This window comes from Sapajus apella, unplaced genomic scaffold (assembly GCF_009761245.1).
Source record: "Sapajus apella isolate SASKATOON/1434 unplaced genomic scaffold, GSC_monkey_1.0 scaffold52, whole genome shotgun sequence".
NCBI classification, from domain to species: Eukaryota; Metazoa; Chordata; class Mammalia; order Primates; family Cebidae; genus Sapajus; species Sapajus apella.
This window is the reverse complement of record NW_022436992.1, coordinates 11504633-11525159: the sequence shown is the minus strand read 5'-3', so window position 1 is coordinate 11525159 and position 20527 is coordinate 11504633. Positions and strand designations below refer to the sequence as shown.

The window sequence follows — 20527 nt, the reverse complement described above, 5'->3', positions numbered from 1 at the left end:
ACAGGTACCTCATTTCCCAAACCTCAGAGGGCCCCCCTGTGTAAGGCCAGAGGCTGGGACCCACTGTACAGCTGGGCAGTGAGGGCTAGCTGAGCGCAGCAGGAGCACTGTGGGTGCTAATGCCTTTCCTGCATCACTTACTCATTCAGTAAGCGTCAGCAGGCACCTGCTGTTTGCAAAGCACAGGTGATAGGAAACAAGAATCAAAGCCCTGAACTCAAGGAGTGGGCAGTCCAGGGAGGAAACTGACAGGGGTTTCCTCTGCCACACACGGGGCCAGAGCTGGGATTCTCTGATCCAGCATATTATCCCTGTGAGATTCCCCAGGCCTCTCTCAGATCCCAGAAGAACTCTAACTTCATTAGAAGGAGCTGCACCCAAACAGAGGGTCTGGTTGCCACTCATGATCGGATGTCCCCTCATTCTGTGACAGGTTGCGGGAGATTCTCATGGTGGCCAGCGCCAACATCAAGACACCCATGATGAGTGTGCCTGTGCTCAACACCAAGAGAGCCCTGAAGAGAGTGAAAAGCCTGAAGAAGCAACTCACCAGAGTGTGCTTAGGGGAGGTAACTGTCTCTCCCTCCCGGGCTGCAGATGGGGTGAAAGCATGTGCCTATGTCCTCCCCATCCGTGAAGAACAGGCTTTGCTTACTGCTATGACCCTGGGCTCGGATTCCCACCAGTGAGAGATAAGCTGTCTCTGCCAGGTGCTGAGCAGAGACGGATCAGGAAGCTTTTGAGAGTCATTAGTTCCACAGCATCCTCCTGTACATGAAAAATAAACCATTTCCTGTTTGCCTACCTCAGCTCTGCTGAGGCCACTTCTGGGAGGTTCAGCCCACTCTCTGGAGGTGACTGCAAGCTGTGAGCCCCCCAGCAGATCCATACCAGGGCTTGGCCTGTGGTCCTAGCTGCTGTCTGTAAACCTTGGGTCTCGTAAGCCACTCGCATTGCACAGTCAGCTGGGACCTGAGCAAGTCAAGTTCTCTCTGTCCATCTGGTTCCAGGTATTACAGAAAATTGACGTCCAGGAGTCCTTATGTATAGAAGAAAAACAGAACAAATTCCGGGTGTACCAGCTGCGGTTTCAGTTTCTGCCACATGCATGTTACCAGCAGGAGAAGTGCCTGAGACCCGAGGACATCCTGCGCTTCATGGAAACAAGGTCAGGACTCAGGCTGTTATTGTCATTGACCTTGACCCAGAGAATGTTCTCGACTGAACTGGGGCTGGAAGCACCTAGCCACAGGGCTCCTAGCGATTGAGTGCCTTTGCCCAAATGAGTCCTTCAAGGGAAGAGTTTAGGAATACAGAAAGCCCTGCAGCCTGATCTGGAAACCTGGGTGGTTTGGAAATCTGGCTGTGGGTGTGACTTTGTGAGCCACACATCACTCCCTGAGCCCATTTCTTCTCTTGGGTTGACGTTGGGATTGTTGTCTTCTGGGGCTTGCAGGCATTAAGACCTGGAAATGTGGGTGTGGAAAAGAGAAGGGAGCACCGTCAACACGGCGCTTCCGTGGTGTCGGAGCAGCACATGCTGTTCATGTTTGATAGGGTGTTACTCCAGGCAGCGTAATGTGGTTCCTGATGCATTTAGATTCTGTGAATAGTGAACAATGTGCAGATGGCGTGCTGCTCTTAGACCTCCATTCTGTTACCTGGATTGCCTCCAGAGAAATTCCAGTTCCTGTCCAGTAGGGAAAAGGAACTTTTGTCTCAAGTTCAGGTTACTGTTAGACATGTAAAAAGCAGAGGCCACGATGCTGAGTTCAGGGGAGCAGGAAGATGGGCTCTTTGGGGCCTGGGGCAAGCCTGGAAGAGCCCGCGAAGCACTTTTGACTTAACCAGCTGACCCTAGATGGCGAAGAGTGAACACAAACGCTGCATAGCCCAGCACGTGACAGGCCAATGAAGCAGGTTTGGAGGCCCCCCGGCAGACTGAAGAGTGTGGAGCCTGTGCCCAGGGGCACCTGTTACCATGCAGGACTGGGGGCCAGGGTCACCAGATCTTTTGATTTAAAAAGAAAGAAAACAAGCTTCCTGCCCCTGCTTTTTTTTTCTTTCTTGGGTCACTTGGTTACTTGCTTTTGCTTTTATATAAATGAGATCTAACTTTTAAACATCAGCAACTAATTCATGTGCTTTTAAAAGCCTGGTAAGGTCCAGATGGATCTGATCTGTTGCAGGATCTGGCCACAGGCCACTGACCACTGCCTCTAATCTAGACCAGTTCTCGGGTCTTCTGGGAGCTGCTTAGATAGAGAAGCAATGACAGAGCAGAAGCAGAAAGCTCCCTGCACTCAGCCATCCCACAAACACATACTGAGCCATGCCCATTTGTCGCCAAGTCATGGGCAGGCATGAGCAACACAGCACTTTTCTGCCCTCAGCCCTCTGCCCTCTTACCTTATGGGGCCTGGCCTCAAGCCAGCCCTCTCTGCAGGTGGCATTGGGGATGGTAGGTGTTGGGGTAGAGGAGCCTGGATGTGAACTGAGTCCTTTGAATGGGGGTCACTGGCCAGGTGCTTCCTGCCCCAGTTCACGAGCCCTGGGGAAGTTGTTGTTGGCTGGGCCTCGGGAGCACCTGTGTTGGTGCTGGCCTGGGCTGAGAACGTTTCTTCTGTCGAGTTGTCCTCCATGCTGTAGGGCACTGGACAGAGTGGCAGAGGAGTGCTTTGTGCACCAGCCTGCCAGCTCCTTAATTAACGGCGAGGAACATAACTAGCAAATGCGGGGGGTTTGTGCTGGCCTGGCAGCCATTTTCTGGGAAATGGGAATGCAGATTTCATGGCCTCTTGAGAATAACCAGGAGTGGGCAGAGTTGGATGTTCTGCCCTAGTTCTGTTCGCAGGAGGTCCAGGCCTGCCCAGCAGGTAGGTTGGCACGAGGCCGGTGCCAGCCCATGCCGGGGTTCTTTTTACTTATATTACCTCATGGAATTGAAAATAGGAAATCACTTTTTAAGACTTCTTCCTGATGAGGGACAGCCCTGGCTTGTTCCCAGCTGTGAGGTACTTTTTCAACTCCTCCCTGCATTTTGCTTGTGCACTTGTAAAGCTGAGCTGTGATGGAAATGGCCTCAAGAATGGGCTGAGGGGTTAGGCAGAGCTAAAAGAAGGGCTGTGGATGAGCTGGGTGCGGTCTGGAGTCCCTTTGTCTGGCCCTAGGCAGCAGAGCAGCTGCCTTCAGGCCTCTGGCTTCCCACAGGAAATGGGAGGAGGTGTGAATGCACTTTCAAAAGAGCAGCCAACCCCCAAGAAGCTTTTTCTCCTTCCTTTCTCCCTTCCCTCCCCTTTCCTTCCTCTCTGCAACCCTCCTTTTCTTTCTCTTTGCCCTTACCCTCCCTTCTCCCAGCTGTGGGGTCAGGAGACTCTTGACAGAGCCTGGAGAAAAAAAGCATGAGACAGATGGTTCCCTAGGTAGAGATATACAATCTTAGAAGGCCCCCCGAATCTCTGCCCTGGCACCCGACTGTTTGTGTACATTGTCTGGCAGGTGGCGGGGGAGGTGAAGTGGAAAGAGCACTGAGCTGGGAGATAGGGGCTGTAAGTTTTGGCATCCGGTTCCCAGCCATGAAAAGACCAAGCTGACAGTCTGTAATTGTAGCTTCTCTGAATCTGACTTTCCAAACAGCAGGTGGTGGAGTTGTTGCCAGGCGCTTTCAGAAACCGCCAGGGGTCATGTGCTCTGTAATTATTTGTGTGGGATGGGAGGCTTCTCTGCTACCTGCCCCCGCTGTTCCCTTTCAGTTGCTACATTCTGATGAACAGCACAACCTTGAGAAGGCAGTCAGTGTGGGCCATTAGTTCCCCTGCTCTCGGCAAAATCACAGAAGGGCAAATTGCACCTCCAGGAAAACTGGCACACTGGTCGTATGCCTACCACTTACTCACCAGGTGTTCATTTTGTCTCCTCACCTTCCCTCCGCAAGTCCTGGTCACCAAAAGAGGCAGGGGGAATCAGGGAGGACTTCTTGGAGGAGTTACGTCTGCTGAGGTCCAGCCTTGAAGGATGGGTACAGCGTCAGTAGGTAGATATTGGCCAGGGAAGTTGCTGGCAGAGTGAGCAGCTCAAGCAAAGGCCCAAAAGGTGCCTTGGGGGGAGGGAGAAGATGGGCATTTGGAGTTGAGGCTGGATGTGAGATGCTGGGGGCAAATGCATCAGAGCCGTGACATTGCCACAGGTTCAGACAGGCGGGGGCGCCCAGCTGCGGGAAGCAGCCCTGTGTGTGGGAGCAGCTGAGCCTCGCACCCCCACCCCATCTCATTCCATCTGTTCTGCTCTGCGCAGTAGCCTCGGGCACGGAGTGAGGGTGATCCTGTATTACAGATGAGATCGAGACCCTCCTCTCCAGTTTGTGGCAGGACAAGGACTTTAACCTGAACCTGTCCTTACAAAAACATCTCTTCTGCCCCCTCTTTCCAGTGGGATTCTATCTTTCTAAAGTCATCTGGCCATCCTGTTCCTGTCCCCAGTGCCTGGTGAAGAAGCTCTTCTCTGGATTAATGGATGAGGGGGCTTTTTTCTGCCAAGGGTAAACCACGTACACCTTTAAAAAGTTAAAAAATAATATTGGAGTCCAGGTGCAGTGGCTTATGCCTGTAATCCCAGCACTTTGGGAGGCCGAGGCAGGTGGATCACCTGAGGTTAGGAGTTCAAGACCAGCCTGGCCAACGTGATGAAACCCCGTCTCTACTAAAAATACAAAAATTAGCCAGGCTTGTTGGTGGGCGCCTGTAATCCCAGCTACTCAGGAGGCTGAGGCATGAGAATCCTTTGAACCGGGAGGTGGAAGTTGCAGTGAGCCAAGATCACACCACTGCACTCCAGCCTGGGTGATAGAGTGAAACTCCGTCTCAAAAAAAAAACAAAACAAAAACCAAGCCACAAAATAATAATAATAATATTGGGGTGGGTGAGTGGCATTCTTTCATTTATAATGAGCAAAATTGTATACGTTGGACCTGCCTGCTTTTTAAATGAAGACTCTAAGTTCCTTGAGACCAGGAGCCTGTCTTTTCGTCCTTGCTTTGCTACCAGGGCTGGCACATGCTGGGCACAGCATAGGTGCTCAGAGAAAACGGGATGGCTGGTTGAACACGTGAGGGACCCGATTCTCAGTCACAAGCAACCCTCTTGGTGTGCTGTTCTGGCCTGTTGGAGAAGACAGGCAAGGGATTCCATGCAGAAAGAAGTGGTATGGAGGGGACAGGGTAGATCCTAAGAGGCCCTCAAAATAGATGGCTCTGGAGGAAGGCGGAGAGGGCCAGGTTCTGAGCCTCAGGTTGGTTCTTTTCAATTGGTTTGGTTCTAACCTGTTGACACCATTCATTGCCACAAGCCCAGTTATCCCTGCCCTTCGAAATTCTGAGGAGCCCTTCTGAAATCTTCATGTTTTTTTCTTTTTGAGATGGAGTCTCACTCTGTTGCTTGGGCTGAAGTGCAGTGGCACAACCTCAGCTCACCACAGCCTGCATCTACCAGGTTCAAGTTATTCTTCTGCCTCAGCCTCCCAAGTAGCTGGGACTATAGGTGTGTGCCAACATGCCTGGCTACTTTTTGTATTTTTAGTAGAGACAGAGTTTCACTACATTGGCCAGGCTGGTCTCGAACTCCTGACCTCGTGATCCACCCACCTTAGCTTCCCAAAGTGCTGGGATTACAGGCGTGAGCCACCGCGCCTGGCCGAAATCTTTGTTCTTTCATCACATTGCTGTGATGGGAGTTCTCTGGCTGGAGCAACACCCTCTTCTGGAGATGCTACAGGTGGTGGGCGGGGGAAGGTCCTAGTCCTGGGTGGTGTTCCCTCTCCTACAGTAGACTCTGCCTGCCTTGTTAGAGGTCGACCACAGCGGCACCAACAACTGTCCTTCACCAAGCACACACTCTGCCAGGCCCTGTGAGAGGAATCAGACATAGGGTTGTTTCTCATCATTAGCAAACAAGGTTGCAGAATCCGTAGTAATTCCCATACTTTCTAGACAAGGGGCTTAAAGCTTAGGAAGCTGCCTGTCCCACTCATACTCTGAGGATGGCAGAGCACCAGGCCTGTCAGTCTGTGGAGCTGGTGTTCCCGACACGCCAGAGATGGTTCCAAAACAGCGGGTAGGGAAAAGTGAGCAGCTAGGAGGGGTGGGCCCCCGTCTCATGCACTAATCCCCTGTGGGAATGGGAATCCCTCAGCGTCCTACCCCCTGAAATGAGGGCAGGGCTGGACATGCTGGTACTGAACAGGGCTTTGTGGCTTTCTTCTCGTTTCAGATTCTTTAAACTTCTGATGGAATCCATCAGAAAGAAGAATAATAAAGCATCAGCTTTCAGGAACGTAAACACTCGAAGAGCTACGCAGAGGGATCTGGACAACACTGAGGAGTCCGGGAGGAGTCGGGTGAGTGAGTCCCCAGGGGTCACTAGGGTCACACAGGGAGAGCCTCCAGGCTGGGCAGGCTCTGTGCCTGTTCTCACTGCTTCTCCAGCCCCATCCTGGTGCTGGCCCATCTCCTGCCTGCCTCAGCTTTTACCTGCTGTTCTGAGAGAGCCTGGAAGCAGCATCCACTTCTTGGCCTGATGAGCAGGCAGGGGAGGCTGCAGGCAGCATGGTGTAACCAGCCCCGGGGCAGGCCTCTGCATCAGCTCTCTGCTCTCCTAGACCCCGCTGTAAGCGGTCTTCATCCTGCGTAGGGGCTCAAGGTAATGGCGTGTGCTGAGCCTTTGAAAGTTCTTTTTCCAGTTTGCTTTGCCCTCAACTTGCCCGGGCCAGATGAACTGAGGCCCACCAGGGCACTGGCAGGGACCAGAGACATATCTGGAAGCAGGGAAGTTGGGCTGCAGTGACAAAAAGGTGAAGAAGAGAGAAAAACCAGTAGAAGCAAAATAGTCCAGATAAATAATCAGACATCTGCCAAGGCACCCAGGAGCAGGCCAGACCTGAGGGTGGTGTGGGAGCAGGTCCCTGAGTGCCATCTGAGCCAGCAGCAAGCCTGCTCGGGCTGGGGGACATGACATGGACTGGGACTGCCCCGCCCAGCTCTGTGGTCCCAGTGGTGTCACCTCTCTCTGGGTCTGTCTCGTCAGCCCTAAAATGAGGGGCTAGCGTAGGCCAGGGAAAATGCTAGGTCTCTCCTGCTCTGTGAGTTCACTTCCGGCTCACTCAAGCACAAGCAGGGACTATCTTTAGACTGCTGCCTGGTCTTAATTTTTAATTCATCCAGAAGGAGAGTATAAAAAACTAGGAGCCAGGCTGGGCGCGGTGGCTCATGCCTGTAGCCTCAGCGCTTTGGGAGGCCAAGGCCAGTGGATCACGAGGTCAGGAGATCAAGACCATCCTGGTCAACATGGTAAAACCCCCATCTCTACCAAAAGTAAAAACAATTAGCTGAGCATGATGGCGTGTGCCTGTAGTCCCAGCTCCTCAGGAGGCTGAGGCAAGAGAATCGCTTGAACCTGGAGGCAGAGGTTACAGTGAGCCAAGATCATGCCACTGCACTCCAGCCTTGTGACAGAGCAAGACTCTGTCTCAAAAAAAAAACAACGAAAACAAAAACTAGGAGCCAAGTTCAGGGGGAGAAGGAGAGAGGTACTCAGTATTCCACCAAGACAGCCCTTCCTCCTCATCCCCACTTGCACCTGGGTTTGATCAAAAATACTTGGAACAATATTTTACACCATCTTTTAAGAAAGCAAGCCCTGGCACTTTTTTTTTTAGTTTTTAGGAATCGAACGCATGTAAGTGGTGCATGTAAAGATGAAGACTGAAGGGAGGGAGGCCTGAGATCAGGAATTGACAGAGTAGATGCTGGGTGGACGGGTTGGGTTGGGTGGCGGGGGATGGAGGGTGGTAGCTGGATGGGGGAAGGGGTTAGAAGGGTGGGACATGGACGGATGGGTGGATGGGTTGGTGGGTGGGTGGATGGACAGATTCACTGAGCACTGGATATTGGAGTTAATCTTTTTCTTCCTTGCATCCAAACCACAGGGAGAGCAGGAGGGTGATGAGGAAGAGGAGGGGCACATTGTGGACGCTGAAGCTGATGAGGGGGATGCCGATGCCTCTGATGCCAAACGCAAGGAGAAGCAGGAGGAGGAGGTGAGAGACCCTGCACTGGGGTGAAGGGGCTATGGTCCCGGCCCCATTCCCTGTTAACCTAGAGGGATCATCTCCCGGCACCCAGGCCATACCTCTGTGTCATGCCATGAACCCACAAGGAACCCTGAGGCATCACCTGCCTGCCCAGCATACCTCTCTTTTGAAAGATGGGCTTCATGGCATGGGAATTTTGCACAGGGCCATTCAGGGCGGCCCTTCAGATCTGGCCATCCCTGGACTTGAATCAGACTCAAGGGTCCAGACAGGCTTCTGGCAAGAAAGAGTCAGGCTGCCTCTGGTTTTTACAATGAAAATATACCTCTCTCCCCTCCCTCAAACCAGTCCCCTGCCATCATAATGGCTGCAAGGACAAAGGGCAGTTTAGAGGGGCTGAGGGAACTTACTGGTGAGTGGGTGTACCAGTGAGGGCCGAGTGAGGGTGAACTCCACCTCTATGGGGGGCTCAGTGGGGACAGAGCAGTAGCATTCTCAGGGCAAAAAGAAGAAGAAAGCCCAACCAGGCCAGAGTGGAGGAGCCGTGAGTGTGGAGCAGGTGGGGCTGGGTAGCCCAGGAAGCCAAGGCTTTGCTCGGGTCTTTGTTCCACAGGCAGAGTTCAGGTAGACCCCAAATGACACAGCTTGCGCTCCCTTTCCTGGCAGGTTGATTATGAGAGTGAGGAAGAGGAGGAGAAGGAAGGCGAGGAGAATGATGATGAGGACGCTCAGGAGGAAGGGAATGCCCACGGGGAAGGTGCTCAAGAGACCCAAGAGCAAGACGAAGAGACGGCTTCAGGCGCTGAGGAGGCCCCGTCCCTACCCGCCCTCCTGACACAGCCTCGGAAATCCACCCACAGCCAGGAGCCCCAGGGGGCCGAGGCCACGAAGCGCCGGGTACAGGCTGTGCTTGAGATCCACTCCTTCATAGAGGACTACCAGTATGACACCGAGGAGAGCCTGTGGTGCCAGGTCAGTGTCGCCTTGCAGGCCGGGGCTTGGGTGATCAGTGCAGCTGGACAAGTGCCTCTGGGAGGGGCTTGCTGAGCTGCCCTGCACCGCTGAGCAGCGGGCAGCCCATGGTCTCCCGCTCAGAGCACACCCAGGCTTTCTGTTTGGGGCCTGTGAGAGTCAGTTGTTCTTTTTAATCCCAGATCCCTTTAAGAATCTGGTGATGGCTATAAACTCTCTGTCCCGAAATAGGGCCACACATACCATTTTCAAACCCTAGTAAGGCAGTTCTCCCTGATCTTTCAAGACACACAGGACGATCTACCAGGCCTTTAGGTATTTTCAAACACACCACCTCCTTTAACCTTCAGTACAACAGATTTGTGTTAACGTGGACAACACATGTTATGGAGACGCTGTTCGTGCCCGTAGGCAGGGGCACTTCAGTTCCCCCCACACACAGCCCCTGCCACCATCTTTCTAGGGATTTCACAGTTCCCTTAAAGCCTGGATGGTCCGGATGCCTAGACATGTACACACACTTAGGCTTTGTCTTTCCTTGGATCCGATTCAGTGGTTCCCAAGTGAATGGGGTAATAACAAGAATCACACATGGTAAACAGCATGTACCATGCCTTGTGGTCTTTAAGGACATTCAGGGCAGGGCTGAGCGGATGTGAATCTCAGTGTTGTCACCGACAGCTGTGAAAACATAGCCCCACTGTTTCCCCCTTGAATCTGGGGGACTGGATGTGGCTGACCTATCCACGGTTCACAGTGTTCGGACTACCCGCTGGCTTGCCCAGCAGGCCCACCTTCCGCCAGTCGGCGAGTTCCTGAATAGGCTTTGAAGGAGTCTCACGCCAGTCCTCTTTGTGGGGGCTGGGGTGGCCATCTCCCTACCCATCCCTCCCTTTTGCAGGTGACAGTGAAGCTCCCTCTGATGAAGATCAACTTTGACATGAGCTCCCTGGTAGTATCTTTGGCCCATGATGCCATCGTCTATACAACCAAGGGCATCACTCGGTGCCTCCTGAATGAAACGACCAGCAGTAAGAATGAGAAGGAGCTTGTGCTAAACACAGAGGGAATCAACCTTCCAGAGCTGTTCAAGTATGCAGAGGTACGTGTCCCCTTGCAGGCTGTCTGCTGGCCTGGGACAAAGCAGTAGCCCCCATCCCGTGTTGTCTCAGGACCCGGCCACCCAGAGACTCACTCCAGCCGATTTACTCTGGCTCTTCCTGAGCCATTCGTGCTTCTAGGCCACATTCTTCAAACCAAGTGTGTGTGCCCTCGCCCTCCTCCCCGGGATTCCCGGGCATGTTAGCCTCATTCAGACCCACAGTAAAGCACCCTGCTGAACTTTCTTCAGCCCACAGTCGCCTGGGCTAATTTGAGTAGAGGTTGTTTTTTGTTTTTTTGGTTTTTTTTTTTGAGACAGAATCTCACTCTGTTGCCCAGGCTGGAGTGCAGTGGCAGGATCTTGGCTCACTGCAACCTCCACCTCCCAGATTCAAGCAGTTCTCCTGCCTCAGCCTCCCGAGTAACTGGGATTATAGGTGCACACCACCACACCTGGCTAATTTTTGTATTTTTAGTACAGGTGGGGTTTCGGCATATTGGCCAGGCTGGTCTCAAACTCCTGACCTCAGGTGATCCAACCTCCTCGGCCTCCGAAAGTGCTGGGATTACAGGTGTGAGCCACTGTGCCCGGCTTGAGTAGAGTTTTTTCCTTCAAATTAAAACCTTCCTGAAGTAGAGTTGTAAGAAATCACCGCTACATCACCTGCCTGGATGCTGCTTGCTTTATCTGTTAAAGGGGGTCCCAGGGGTGGAGGTACCCAGCATTCCTGTCCCACCTGCTCACTGGCTCATCTGTCCTTTCCCGTGAGCTGTGTCTCCAAGTTCTCCCGCTTCACTAACTCTCCCAGAACCTTCTGGGTTTCCGCCACAGAACACAGGAACTGGGATCCTCTAGCCTAACCCCACAACAGGTCTGCACTAGGCTGGGAAAACTCCCTCTGCCACGTACACTTCTGCCCCCACCAGTGACCACCGTGCAAAGTTCCCTGCTCTCCTGAGCCCTTTTACCAAACCCTTCCCAGAGGATGAGCAGGGAGGATTGGCACCCACCTAGAGTGCAGGGCGAGAGTCTCCTCCAACACAGGTCAGCTGCAGTCTCGACCCCTTCGTGAGGCCCAGCAGACACCTGTGTGGCTGACCAGTCCCCGCTCCACACATCCTGGAAGAGTCTTTAATGTGTCACTGCTGGGAGAACTTACCTCCCAAGGGAAGCTTTAATCCTAGTAAACAGGGCTCTCAGTTTAAAAATAAGAAGAAAAAATCCATTTCTTCCTATTGAATCTAAAGCGTGTCCAAAGTCATCCCTGGATTCTTGTAATGACAAGACAGATCTTGGGCCCCAGCCAGCGAGCCGTCAGCAGCTCTGCGTCAGCATTTCCTTCTGCTAATCCTGGGCCACCTCTTGACCACTTTGTCATCAGCTGTACCAAGCTGCCAGACACAAGGAGAGAGAGAGCGGCCAGGGGGAGATATGCAAGCAGAAGGGAGCGGAAGGCCAGGCGCTCTAAATAAATCCCTTCCTTCCTCTCCAGATCCTGGATCTGCGCCGCCTCTATTCCAATGATATCCACGCCATGGCCAACACGTATGGCATCGAGGCTGCACTGCGGGTGATCGAGAAAGAAATCAAGGATGTGTTTGCCGTGTATGGTAAGAGGAGCTTGCAGGCAACACCCTGAGGTCTGGGTGCCAGTCAGGACACCAGAAGGCTCAGGGAAGGACGGTCAGGACCGCGTCGGTCCAGCACCAAGTGAGGCGGGAACTGAAGCACGGGTGCAGTGAGCGCACCTGTAGGAGACTGCAGATCTGTTAAGAGGTGACAGCTCCCATCACTGCGGCTGTTTCATTGGTGTCTCATCTGCTGGTTCCTTTGAGGACGCTCCTTATTGATGACTTGGCCCCATCCTGCCTTTCCCCAAAGGCAGTTCCCAAATGAAAACAGTGTGGTTAGATCCTTATTTCTTGTGCTGCTGGAGGGAAGTGGGAAGCAGGATGCAGGGGTCAGGGAAAGATGCCCCAGAGCAGGGGGAAGGTTAAGTAGTGTGAGCAGGTGGCGCAGCTGCAGGGGAGCCCCGGAGTCTAACTCCCGAACCACGTGCTGATGTGGAGGCAGCCTGGCTGTGTCTGCTGACCGTTCCTGTGGTCATTGCTTAATCCCTCCTGATTTTACCTCCGTGTGACAGGCATTGCTGTTGACCCTCGCCATCTCTCCCTGGTTGCTGATTATATGTGCTTCGAGGGTGTTTACAAGCCACTGAATCGCTTTGGGATCCAGTCAAACTCTTCCCCGCTACAGCAGATGACATTTGAAACCAGCTTCCAGTTTCTGAAGCAGGCCACCATGCTGGGTCAGTGCGTGGGCAGGTGCCCTGGCCTCCCTTCTCCTGACCACCCTGGGCTCACGGGCTCACGGGCCCACCCCATGGGCATCTTTCCTTGCACACCAGTGAGATCTTGGGAGCTGAGGGGAGTGGGGGCAGCTGAAGGGGGCTGAACAGCAAACCCGACACCTACCTCTGTGCTTGAAGGAACAGGAAAAGGGCCTTCCTCTCGCAAGTGCTAGAGCAGGGTTGCCTTGTGATCCCATCAGCTTCAGAGACTCAGGAAGTGCCTGGGTCCTGAGGCCTCAGTGTTCAGCCCCCCAGTCACCTACAGCATTCCCAGCTTCTACCTCAACCCCCTGATGTGCTCTTGTGTCTCTGCCAGGATCCCATGATGAGCTGAGGTCTCCTTCTGCCTGCCTTGTGGTCGGGAAGGTCGTCAAGGGTGGGACAGGCCTGTTCGAGCTCAAGCAGCCGCTGAGTTAGTGGCTGCTCCAGCACCGTCTGCCCAGCTCCAAGGACCCTCGGTGAGGGCGTGACCCAGCCTGTCTTCTGCATGAGAGGACCAGGAGACCAGAATCCAGGCCGGTTCCAAGTGACAGCACAGAGCACAGCAGCCACCTTGGGCTTGAAAGCAGTGGGCCTCTGAGCTGGGCCAGCTTCACCTGGAAAGTGGCGGAGTTGTTCCATCCTTGCTCCTTCCTGTCTCTGGATTTTTATCAAGGTTTACCAAGTTTTCTAAGTCCCCCTGAGATGGCCGGGGCCTCACCTGTGCTTCAGGAGGCCTCTGTGGCGTAACCCCTGAGAAGCCCCCATTCACTGAGAAGATCAAGGGGAAGCAGAGCTTTGCTGCAGGGGACCCCAGGTACCTCCCGAGTAGGGAAGCGGGGTTCTGTTGCTGTGGGTGGCCAAGGACAACAGACAAGATTCCTGGGGACTCCTGATGAGCAGGAACATGGAGCCTGCTGCCCAAGGCCTGCTCCTTCCGGCTGCTCCAGCCCCAGCGGACAGTCTACAAGTAGTCCCCATCAAGACTTCTTCCCTGAGCCAACTACAGGGTAGCAGAGTTCTCCACTCACCCAACTTCTGTGCCTGGTCAGGGTCCTGGTCCTGCCACCGTGTGGCTAGGTGTCCTTCTAGACCACATCAGCCCCAAGGCTGGAGGCAGTCTCTCCAGGGCCGCAGTTCATTCCCACACATGGAACCCAGGTCACTGCCAGGGCAATTGAATGGGTTGCCTGGCTTTTCTCTGCTGTCAGTTTGGTGCGGAGATCTGTGTCCCGCCCTATACACCCCGTAGGCCCTGCTTATGGGAAGGGAGACAGGCCTCGACCCCAGAGGACTGTGCCAGTCTGTACGTGGTCGTCCACATTCCCTCTCCCTCTAGCACCAATAACACATTTCCCTGGAGTGGACAGAAAAGACAGGACTCGTACAAAGGCTTTGTAAAACCAGAGGCTGCCTCTATTTTTGTCTACTGTTATTTCAGCTCAGGGAGAGTAATAAACATCATTGGAACTAGCTGTTAGGAAAGAAAAAATCTTGGGTTGTTTTTTTTTTAAAAAAACAATTATTTCCCTTGCTTTGCAGTTTCTGCATTTGGATTTGAGAACCCAGGACAGGGATTTTCTTGGCACAGTCAGATCTTGGGTCCCTCTTCCTGCTCTTTCCTGTCTGAGGCCTTAGGGGGAGAGCTCAGCCTCTGCAGCCTCCTTTGCCTCTGCCCCTGGCCTGCCCCTGCAGTGACCCCCTTCCAGAGCTAGCTGCTGGCCTTGCGGCCAGGGGAAGCACAGGGGAGAAGCCTTTATGCAGAAGCTGTGCTCGCCTTGGTCTGGGGTGGGAAGGCTGCTGCTGTGACCTCGGGGTAGGGTTGGGGATCAAGGGAGGTCTTGTCAAGGGAGAGTGACCATGTTGCTCCCTCCAGACATGCAATAGGACGCAGCCTGCACCTCCTAGGCCCATGATGGAAAAGCCTGACAGAAACCAGTGCCTCCTAACAGGGTCTGCCAGGTTCACCAAGGCATGAGCACAGAGGAATATGACAGTTTTGAGGCAGGCAGGAAGGGCCCAGCCTGAAGCGTAAGGCATTCATTCTTTGAGTTAAAGGGCATGTTCACTTGATGATTTCTACACACACTAGAATGGTGAGAGACGGTCCTCAAAGGAGATCACAAAGTAACCTGGTGATCGTGACATATGGTGGATGGATGAGTATTTGGTTCCATGGGTTCCACCTCTCCTAGGCACTAAGAGCGCAAAGGGGAAGGAGTAAGCCCTGCATATTGACCGGACTGTGACCATCACAATTAGATCAGACCCCTGACCATAATTACCATATGGGAAGTGAGGGATACCCTCCTGCACCCCCCATCTCCCGGGCAGCTCTGTTTCATTCCTGTTCCTTTCCTGATGGATGAGTATTAAGACAGCATATCTGGTTTTTAAACACATTTGGGAGCTTGCACATCCTGATGAGTGAGGACTCTCACTGTGGTCCCCTTAGGGGATTACACGCTCTCTTCGCTTGTTCTCTATGCTCGGAAGCCTCTGAGAGTGGCCTTCTTGGCAGTTTAAGATGGCAGAGGCTTTGGAATCTTCTCAGGACTGAAAGTGCACATTGAGGATGCATTTGAGTTTTGGAAAGTAGGCCCAAGTCACATCTGATGGATGGATTCAAAAAGGTGGATTAAGCTACATTGTCATTTTTAGTCAAAATGTAATGGAGATTGATCATCTGGTGGGGTTCACAAACTTTTCATGGGAGCTGTGAATTCTTTTTTCTTTTTTGATATAGAGTTTTGCTCTTGTCGCCCAGGCTGGAGTGCAGTGGCACGATCTTGGCCCACTGCAACCTCTACCTCCCGGGTTCAAGCGATTCTCTTGCCTCAGCCTCCCGAGTAGCTGGGATTACAGGCATGTGCCACCACGCCCTGCTAATTTTTGTATTTTTAGTAGAGATAGGGTTTCACCATGTTGGCCAGGCTGGTCTCAAACTACTGATCTCAGGTGATCTGCCCACCTTGGCCCCCCAAAGTGCTGGGATTACAGGTGTGAGCCACCACGCCCGGCTGGAGCTGTGAGTTCTTTCGGAAATGCCGTTAGCCAGCCACGGTTTAGACATCCTTCTCACCTTGCCCTTTTTTGTGACATCCATACCTACTTGCTTGCTTCTAACAGTTTTTTGGTTTGTTTTGTAGAGACAGGGGTCTTGCTTTATTGCTCAGGCTGGTTTCAAACTCCTGGGCTCAAGCAATCCTCCCACTGTGGCCTCCCAAAGTCCTGGGTGATGTGAGCCACCGTCCCTGGCCAGTTAATATTTTTTAGTCTCTCCTTTCCGGGTTCTCACCAGAAACACTATCAGCATTCCCACAGATATTCCTGTGAGTCTTTGAAACATTTTCTGTCCTGCATTGAGTAAGAATAAAACCGAGGAATAGATGAAGCACCTTGTCTCATCCTGTCTGGAACTTGAAACTTCCTTTCTCTTCACTTTGCCCTACTCCCAAATAATATGTACAAATGTCTGTACCCATTGAGCACTAATTCCCCATACCTTCCACCTCCCCGTCCCCTCACAGCCACTGTTCTACATTCTGTCTCTGAATTTGACTTCTCTAGGTACCTCATACAAGTGGAAAAGTATGGCATTTGTCTTTTTGCGACTGGCTTATTTTGCTTAGCATAATGTCCTGAAGGTTTATTGGTGGTGTAGCATGTCTCAGAATTGCCTTCCTGCTTGAGGCTGCTCATCATATGTATAGACCATATTTTGTTTAATCACTCATCTGTTCGTGGACACAGGTTGCCTCCACCTCTTGGCTATTGCACATAATGCTGTGAATGTGGATATACAAATATCTGAGACCAGGCTGGGCACTCACACCTGTAATCCCAGCACTTTGGGAGGCAGAGGTGGGTGGATCACCTGAGGTCAGGAGTTCAAGACCATCCTGGCCAACATGGTGAAGCCCCATCTCTACTAAAAACACAAAAATTAGCTGGATGTGGTGGCAGGTGCCTGTAATTTCAGCTACTCGGGAGGCTGAGGCAGGAGAATCACTTGAACTTGGGAGGCGGACGTTGCAGTGAGCCGAGATATTTGTGCCACTGTACTGCCTGGGTGACACAGTGAGACTCTGTCTCAAAAGAAAAATATCTAAGACCCTGCTTTTTTCTTTTTCTTTTCTTCTCTTTTCTCTCTTTTTTTTTTTTTTTTTTTTGAGATGGAGTCTTGCTCTGTAGCCCAGGCTAGAGTGCAGTGGCACCATCTCTGCTCACTGCAACCCCCGCCTCCCGGGCCCCAGTTCAAGCAATTCCTCTACCTCAGTCTCCCAAGTAGCTGGATTGCAGGCATGTGCCACCATGCCCAGCAAATTTTTGTGTTTTTTAGTAGAGACGGGGTTTCACCATGTTGGTCAGTCTGGCCTTGAACTCCTGACCTCATGATCCACCCGCCTCAGCCTCCCAAAGTGCTGGGATTATAGGCATGAGCCACTGCACCCCGCCAAGACCCTGCTTTTCTTTGAATATATATACCTAGAAGGGGAATTGCTGGATCGTATGGTAACTCTTTAATTTTTTTGAGGAACTGCCATCCCATTTTCCACAGCAGCTACACCATTTTACGCTCCCACCAATGATGCACAACAATTCCAATTTCTCCACATCCTTGTCCTTTTTATAGTAGCCACCCTAACGTGTGAGGTGCCATCTCGTTGTGGCTTGGTATGGACTGTGTTTCGGTCAGATGTTGGGACCCTTCAGTGTGCTGCATGTGCGGAAAGTCAGGAACCATTTAAGGAGTGTCTTCCTTGCCAATCTTAAAATTCTTAGTTTGCTCTTGAATCGGGCTGCAGGAGTCCAGACTGCTCTTGAAATAGGAAAGACTTGTCCTTAAAGGCTGATTCGTTGAGTCGTTCATCGTTGAGTGATACCACCTCTGCAGATGGCTCAGTGGGGCAGCCCTGTACCACAGTCTGCCCTTGAGGTTGTGTAGTTCAGAGAGGTCACAGAGTTGCTGGGCCTACCACAGGTCTCCTGACCCTGGTGCAGTTCTGTTTCAATCACAACCACCAAAACAGCTGCGGTCAAAAATTCCCAAGTTCCTACATAAACCTCCACCCTACTTCCGTCCAAAGTCCACTTAGAGTCTCAATTTTGCACATTGGAACCACCATCAACCTCCACCCCACTTCCGTCCCAAGTCCTCTTAGAGGCTCTCAATTCTGCACGTTGGAACCACTTAGGGAGCTTTTAAAAAGATTGATTCTGGCTGGGCACAGTGGCTCACACTTAGAATCCCAGCACTTTAAGAGACCCAGGCAGGAGGATCACTTGAGCTCAGGAGTTTGAGACTAGCCTGGGCAACATAGTGAAACCCCGTATCTATAAAAATTATCCAGGTATGGTGGCATGTGCCTGTAAATCCCAGCTACTCGGGGCTGAGGTAAGAGAATCAAGTAAGCCCAGGAGTTCAAGCCCGCAATGAGCTATGATCCCACCACTGCAGTCCAGCCCGGGTGACAGAGTGAGACCATCTGAAAAAAAGTGATTCCAAGGCCTTGTCCAGAGATTCTGATTTTATTGGCCTGGAGTGTGGCCTAGGCACTAGAAGATCTTCAAGAGAGTCTAAGGTGCAGCGGAATTAAGAGCCACGGACTTAGAAAAAGCCCTAAATTGTGGAAATGCACAGCCACCGTCACCATCTATTGGTACGATGACATCTCAAAGAGTGAGTGACTGGCCCTAGGTTTCTGCAGTAAGATCTTAAGATCTGATCTCTGCCCTCAAGTGAGTACGTCTGTGGCAAAGCTGTCAAAGTCTATGACAGATGTCTGCAAAGACTTTACAGTGGGGTTCAAAGGATACCACCATCGGCTCTACCTGGGGCTCAGCAAAGCCTGAAACAAGAAAGGGTTGATGCTTCCAGCAGAAAGCTGGAGGCCTGCAGCTCTCTGCCAGCCCAGAACATTAGGGAGGCCATTTGTCCAACTTAAAAGTCCCTGCCAACAGGGACAGAAGGAGGGAACTCAGCCAGCCAGTGTTTCCTACCAGCAGCTCCACAAGAGGTTTCCATTTAAAAACTGAAATCATAATTATTTAATAAGAATCGTGCCTCAAGTTCTTTAAGCAGCATTGCTGTCCTACCATGAGTGGTCATCAAGGAGCTGGGTTTAACTCAACTCCTGAGAGCCATGGTTTATTCACAGGCTCACATGTCACTGCAGCTCCTCAGTGACTATCTTCGCACAAGTTGGACTCAGTGGCCTGGAAGGTTTGTTCCAACCCACAGATACCTGACCATGCTCATCCTCACCATTCTCTCCCCCATGCCGCATCCAACCTTGATGTCCACTGTGTCCCAGGCGCCCTAAGATGCATGAGCTATGGGGGCCCTGTGCTCACAGAACTTGTAGTCTTGTGCCCCAAACAAGCCAGTTCACCTTCATCATGATCAGGCCAAATGTTGAGGTACCCAGCAGGCTTCATGTGAATGTGCACACTTCCCCCAGTAGGACCATGCCTTGCCCAGCTGGGTGCACTCCAGAGGGTGCTTTGTAGGAAGCACAGAGTGGAGGGACAGTGGGGAGGTACTTGGGTGTCCAGTGGCCAGAAGGGAGGGAAATTGAAAAAGAATCAGGAATCCAGCCATCCCCTCTCCACCTCCTGCCCCCAATTCCTACTGGCCCTTTGCCCTTGAATATAGATGATATGGGTGTGGCAGTGTGGGTCCAGTCACAGTGCTGCCTCTATGTCTTTTGCAAGTTGGGATCTTCCTTACTCAGAAGGGCTGAATTTCAGGCCCTGCCAGATGCTGTCTTCCGGACTGGCTGCCTGCTGCAGTGTTTTCACGGGAGCCCAGCCAGCCCCGCACCTGTAGCCTACCATGTGACAGAGTTTCAGACACCACAGTCCTCAGCTGGACCACAGTGAACACTTGCCTTTCCCAATCCATGATTCTTGCCTGGAAACATGAACCTGATGTTCCACGTGCATTCAGCCAATCGAACCTCAAGAATGTGGTTGAGCGGTGAGGCTGCATCTTGGGCAAGACACTGAGCTTTGAAATAGGACTTTTCTTGGAATCTCACGCCCTCAGCTTGCAATGGGACCCTAAGAAATGCACTTCAGTTTCCTTATATGTAAAATGGTGATAAACTTAATTGTGTTCATTAAATCACACACAACTATACATGTTTACCTATATACTAAGTGGTTCTCAACTTGGGTCAGTTTTGCCTCTCAGGGGACATTTGGCAGTGTCTGGGGACATTTTTTATTGCTACTGGCGGGAGGCGCTGCTGGCATCTAGGGAGTGGGAGATGCTGCTGAACTTCTGCAGTCCACAGGACAGGCTCCACAACAAAGACTTGTCCAGCCCCAGACAACAGTAATGTCAAGGCTGAGGAAACCCTGCCACATACGCATCTATGTAGGTTAACAATGTTAACCTACGTAGATAGACGTAGGTTAACATTGATTTTACAAAATGGAATCATTTACATTTCACCCACTCTGCATGAAACAGTGGTATCTCTCCTTTTTTTGAGATGGGATCTCACTGTTGCCCAGGCTGGAGTGCAGTGTCATAATCACAGCTCACAGCAGCCTCGAAGTCCCAGGACCAAGCAATCCTCCACCTCGGCCTCCCAAGTAGCTGGGACTACAGGCACACACCATCATGCCCAGCTAATTTTTAAATTAGACCTCCCAAAGTGCTGGGATTACAGGTGTGAGCCACGACACCCAGCCTCGTTCGTACTTCAGTCTGAAATTTTCTATCAATAAATCTAAACATCTTTTCACATGTCTATTTGCACTTCTAAGAACTGCCTATTTGTATCCTTTGCTCATTTTTCTATTGGGTTATTGGTATTGCTTTTGTCAATTTTAAAGAATTATGTTTACTATAGATATAGATGACCTTTGTCACTGTGCTAAACACTTTTCTCTGAAGCAAGGTCAAGAATTTAGTGCAGTCCCTACATTGTGTAAAACCTTGAGTAAAAATGTTAGCTCTTGGCTACCCAGGCCAGTGGTCACCTTTAGACTTTGGCTACGGCTTCTGGAGCTGTTTTTCTTTTTTTTC

The 20527-nt window shown here is 51.8% G+C and overlaps 1 protein-coding gene across 4 annotated transcripts in view; it reads left to right on the top strand.

Annotated features, from left to right (window-relative positions):
• Positions 1–16080, top strand: part of POLR1A (RNA polymerase I subunit A) — an 80387-nt gene extending 64307 nt beyond the window's left edge. For all 4 annotated transcript variants that reach the window (XM_032243576.1, XM_032243577.1, XM_032243578.1 and 1 more), the window contains 9 exons: positions 434–569; positions 1011–1168; positions 6265–6391; positions 7979–8089; positions 8750–9055; positions 9957–10157; positions 11650–11767; positions 12301–12465; positions 12824–16080. In XM_032243576.1, coding sequence (XP_032099467.1) covers positions 434–569; positions 1011–1168; positions 6265–6391; positions 7979–8089; positions 8750–9055; positions 9957–10157; positions 11650–11767; positions 12301–12465; positions 12824–12924 — 1423 coding nt within the window. In that variant the 3' untranslated portion in view covers positions 12925–16080. The remainder of the gene's footprint in view (positions 1–433; positions 570–1010; positions 1169–6264; positions 6392–7978; positions 8090–8749; positions 9056–9956; positions 10158–11649; positions 11768–12300; positions 12466–12823) is intronic.
• The last annotated feature ends 4447 nt before the right edge of the window (positions 16081–20527 follow it).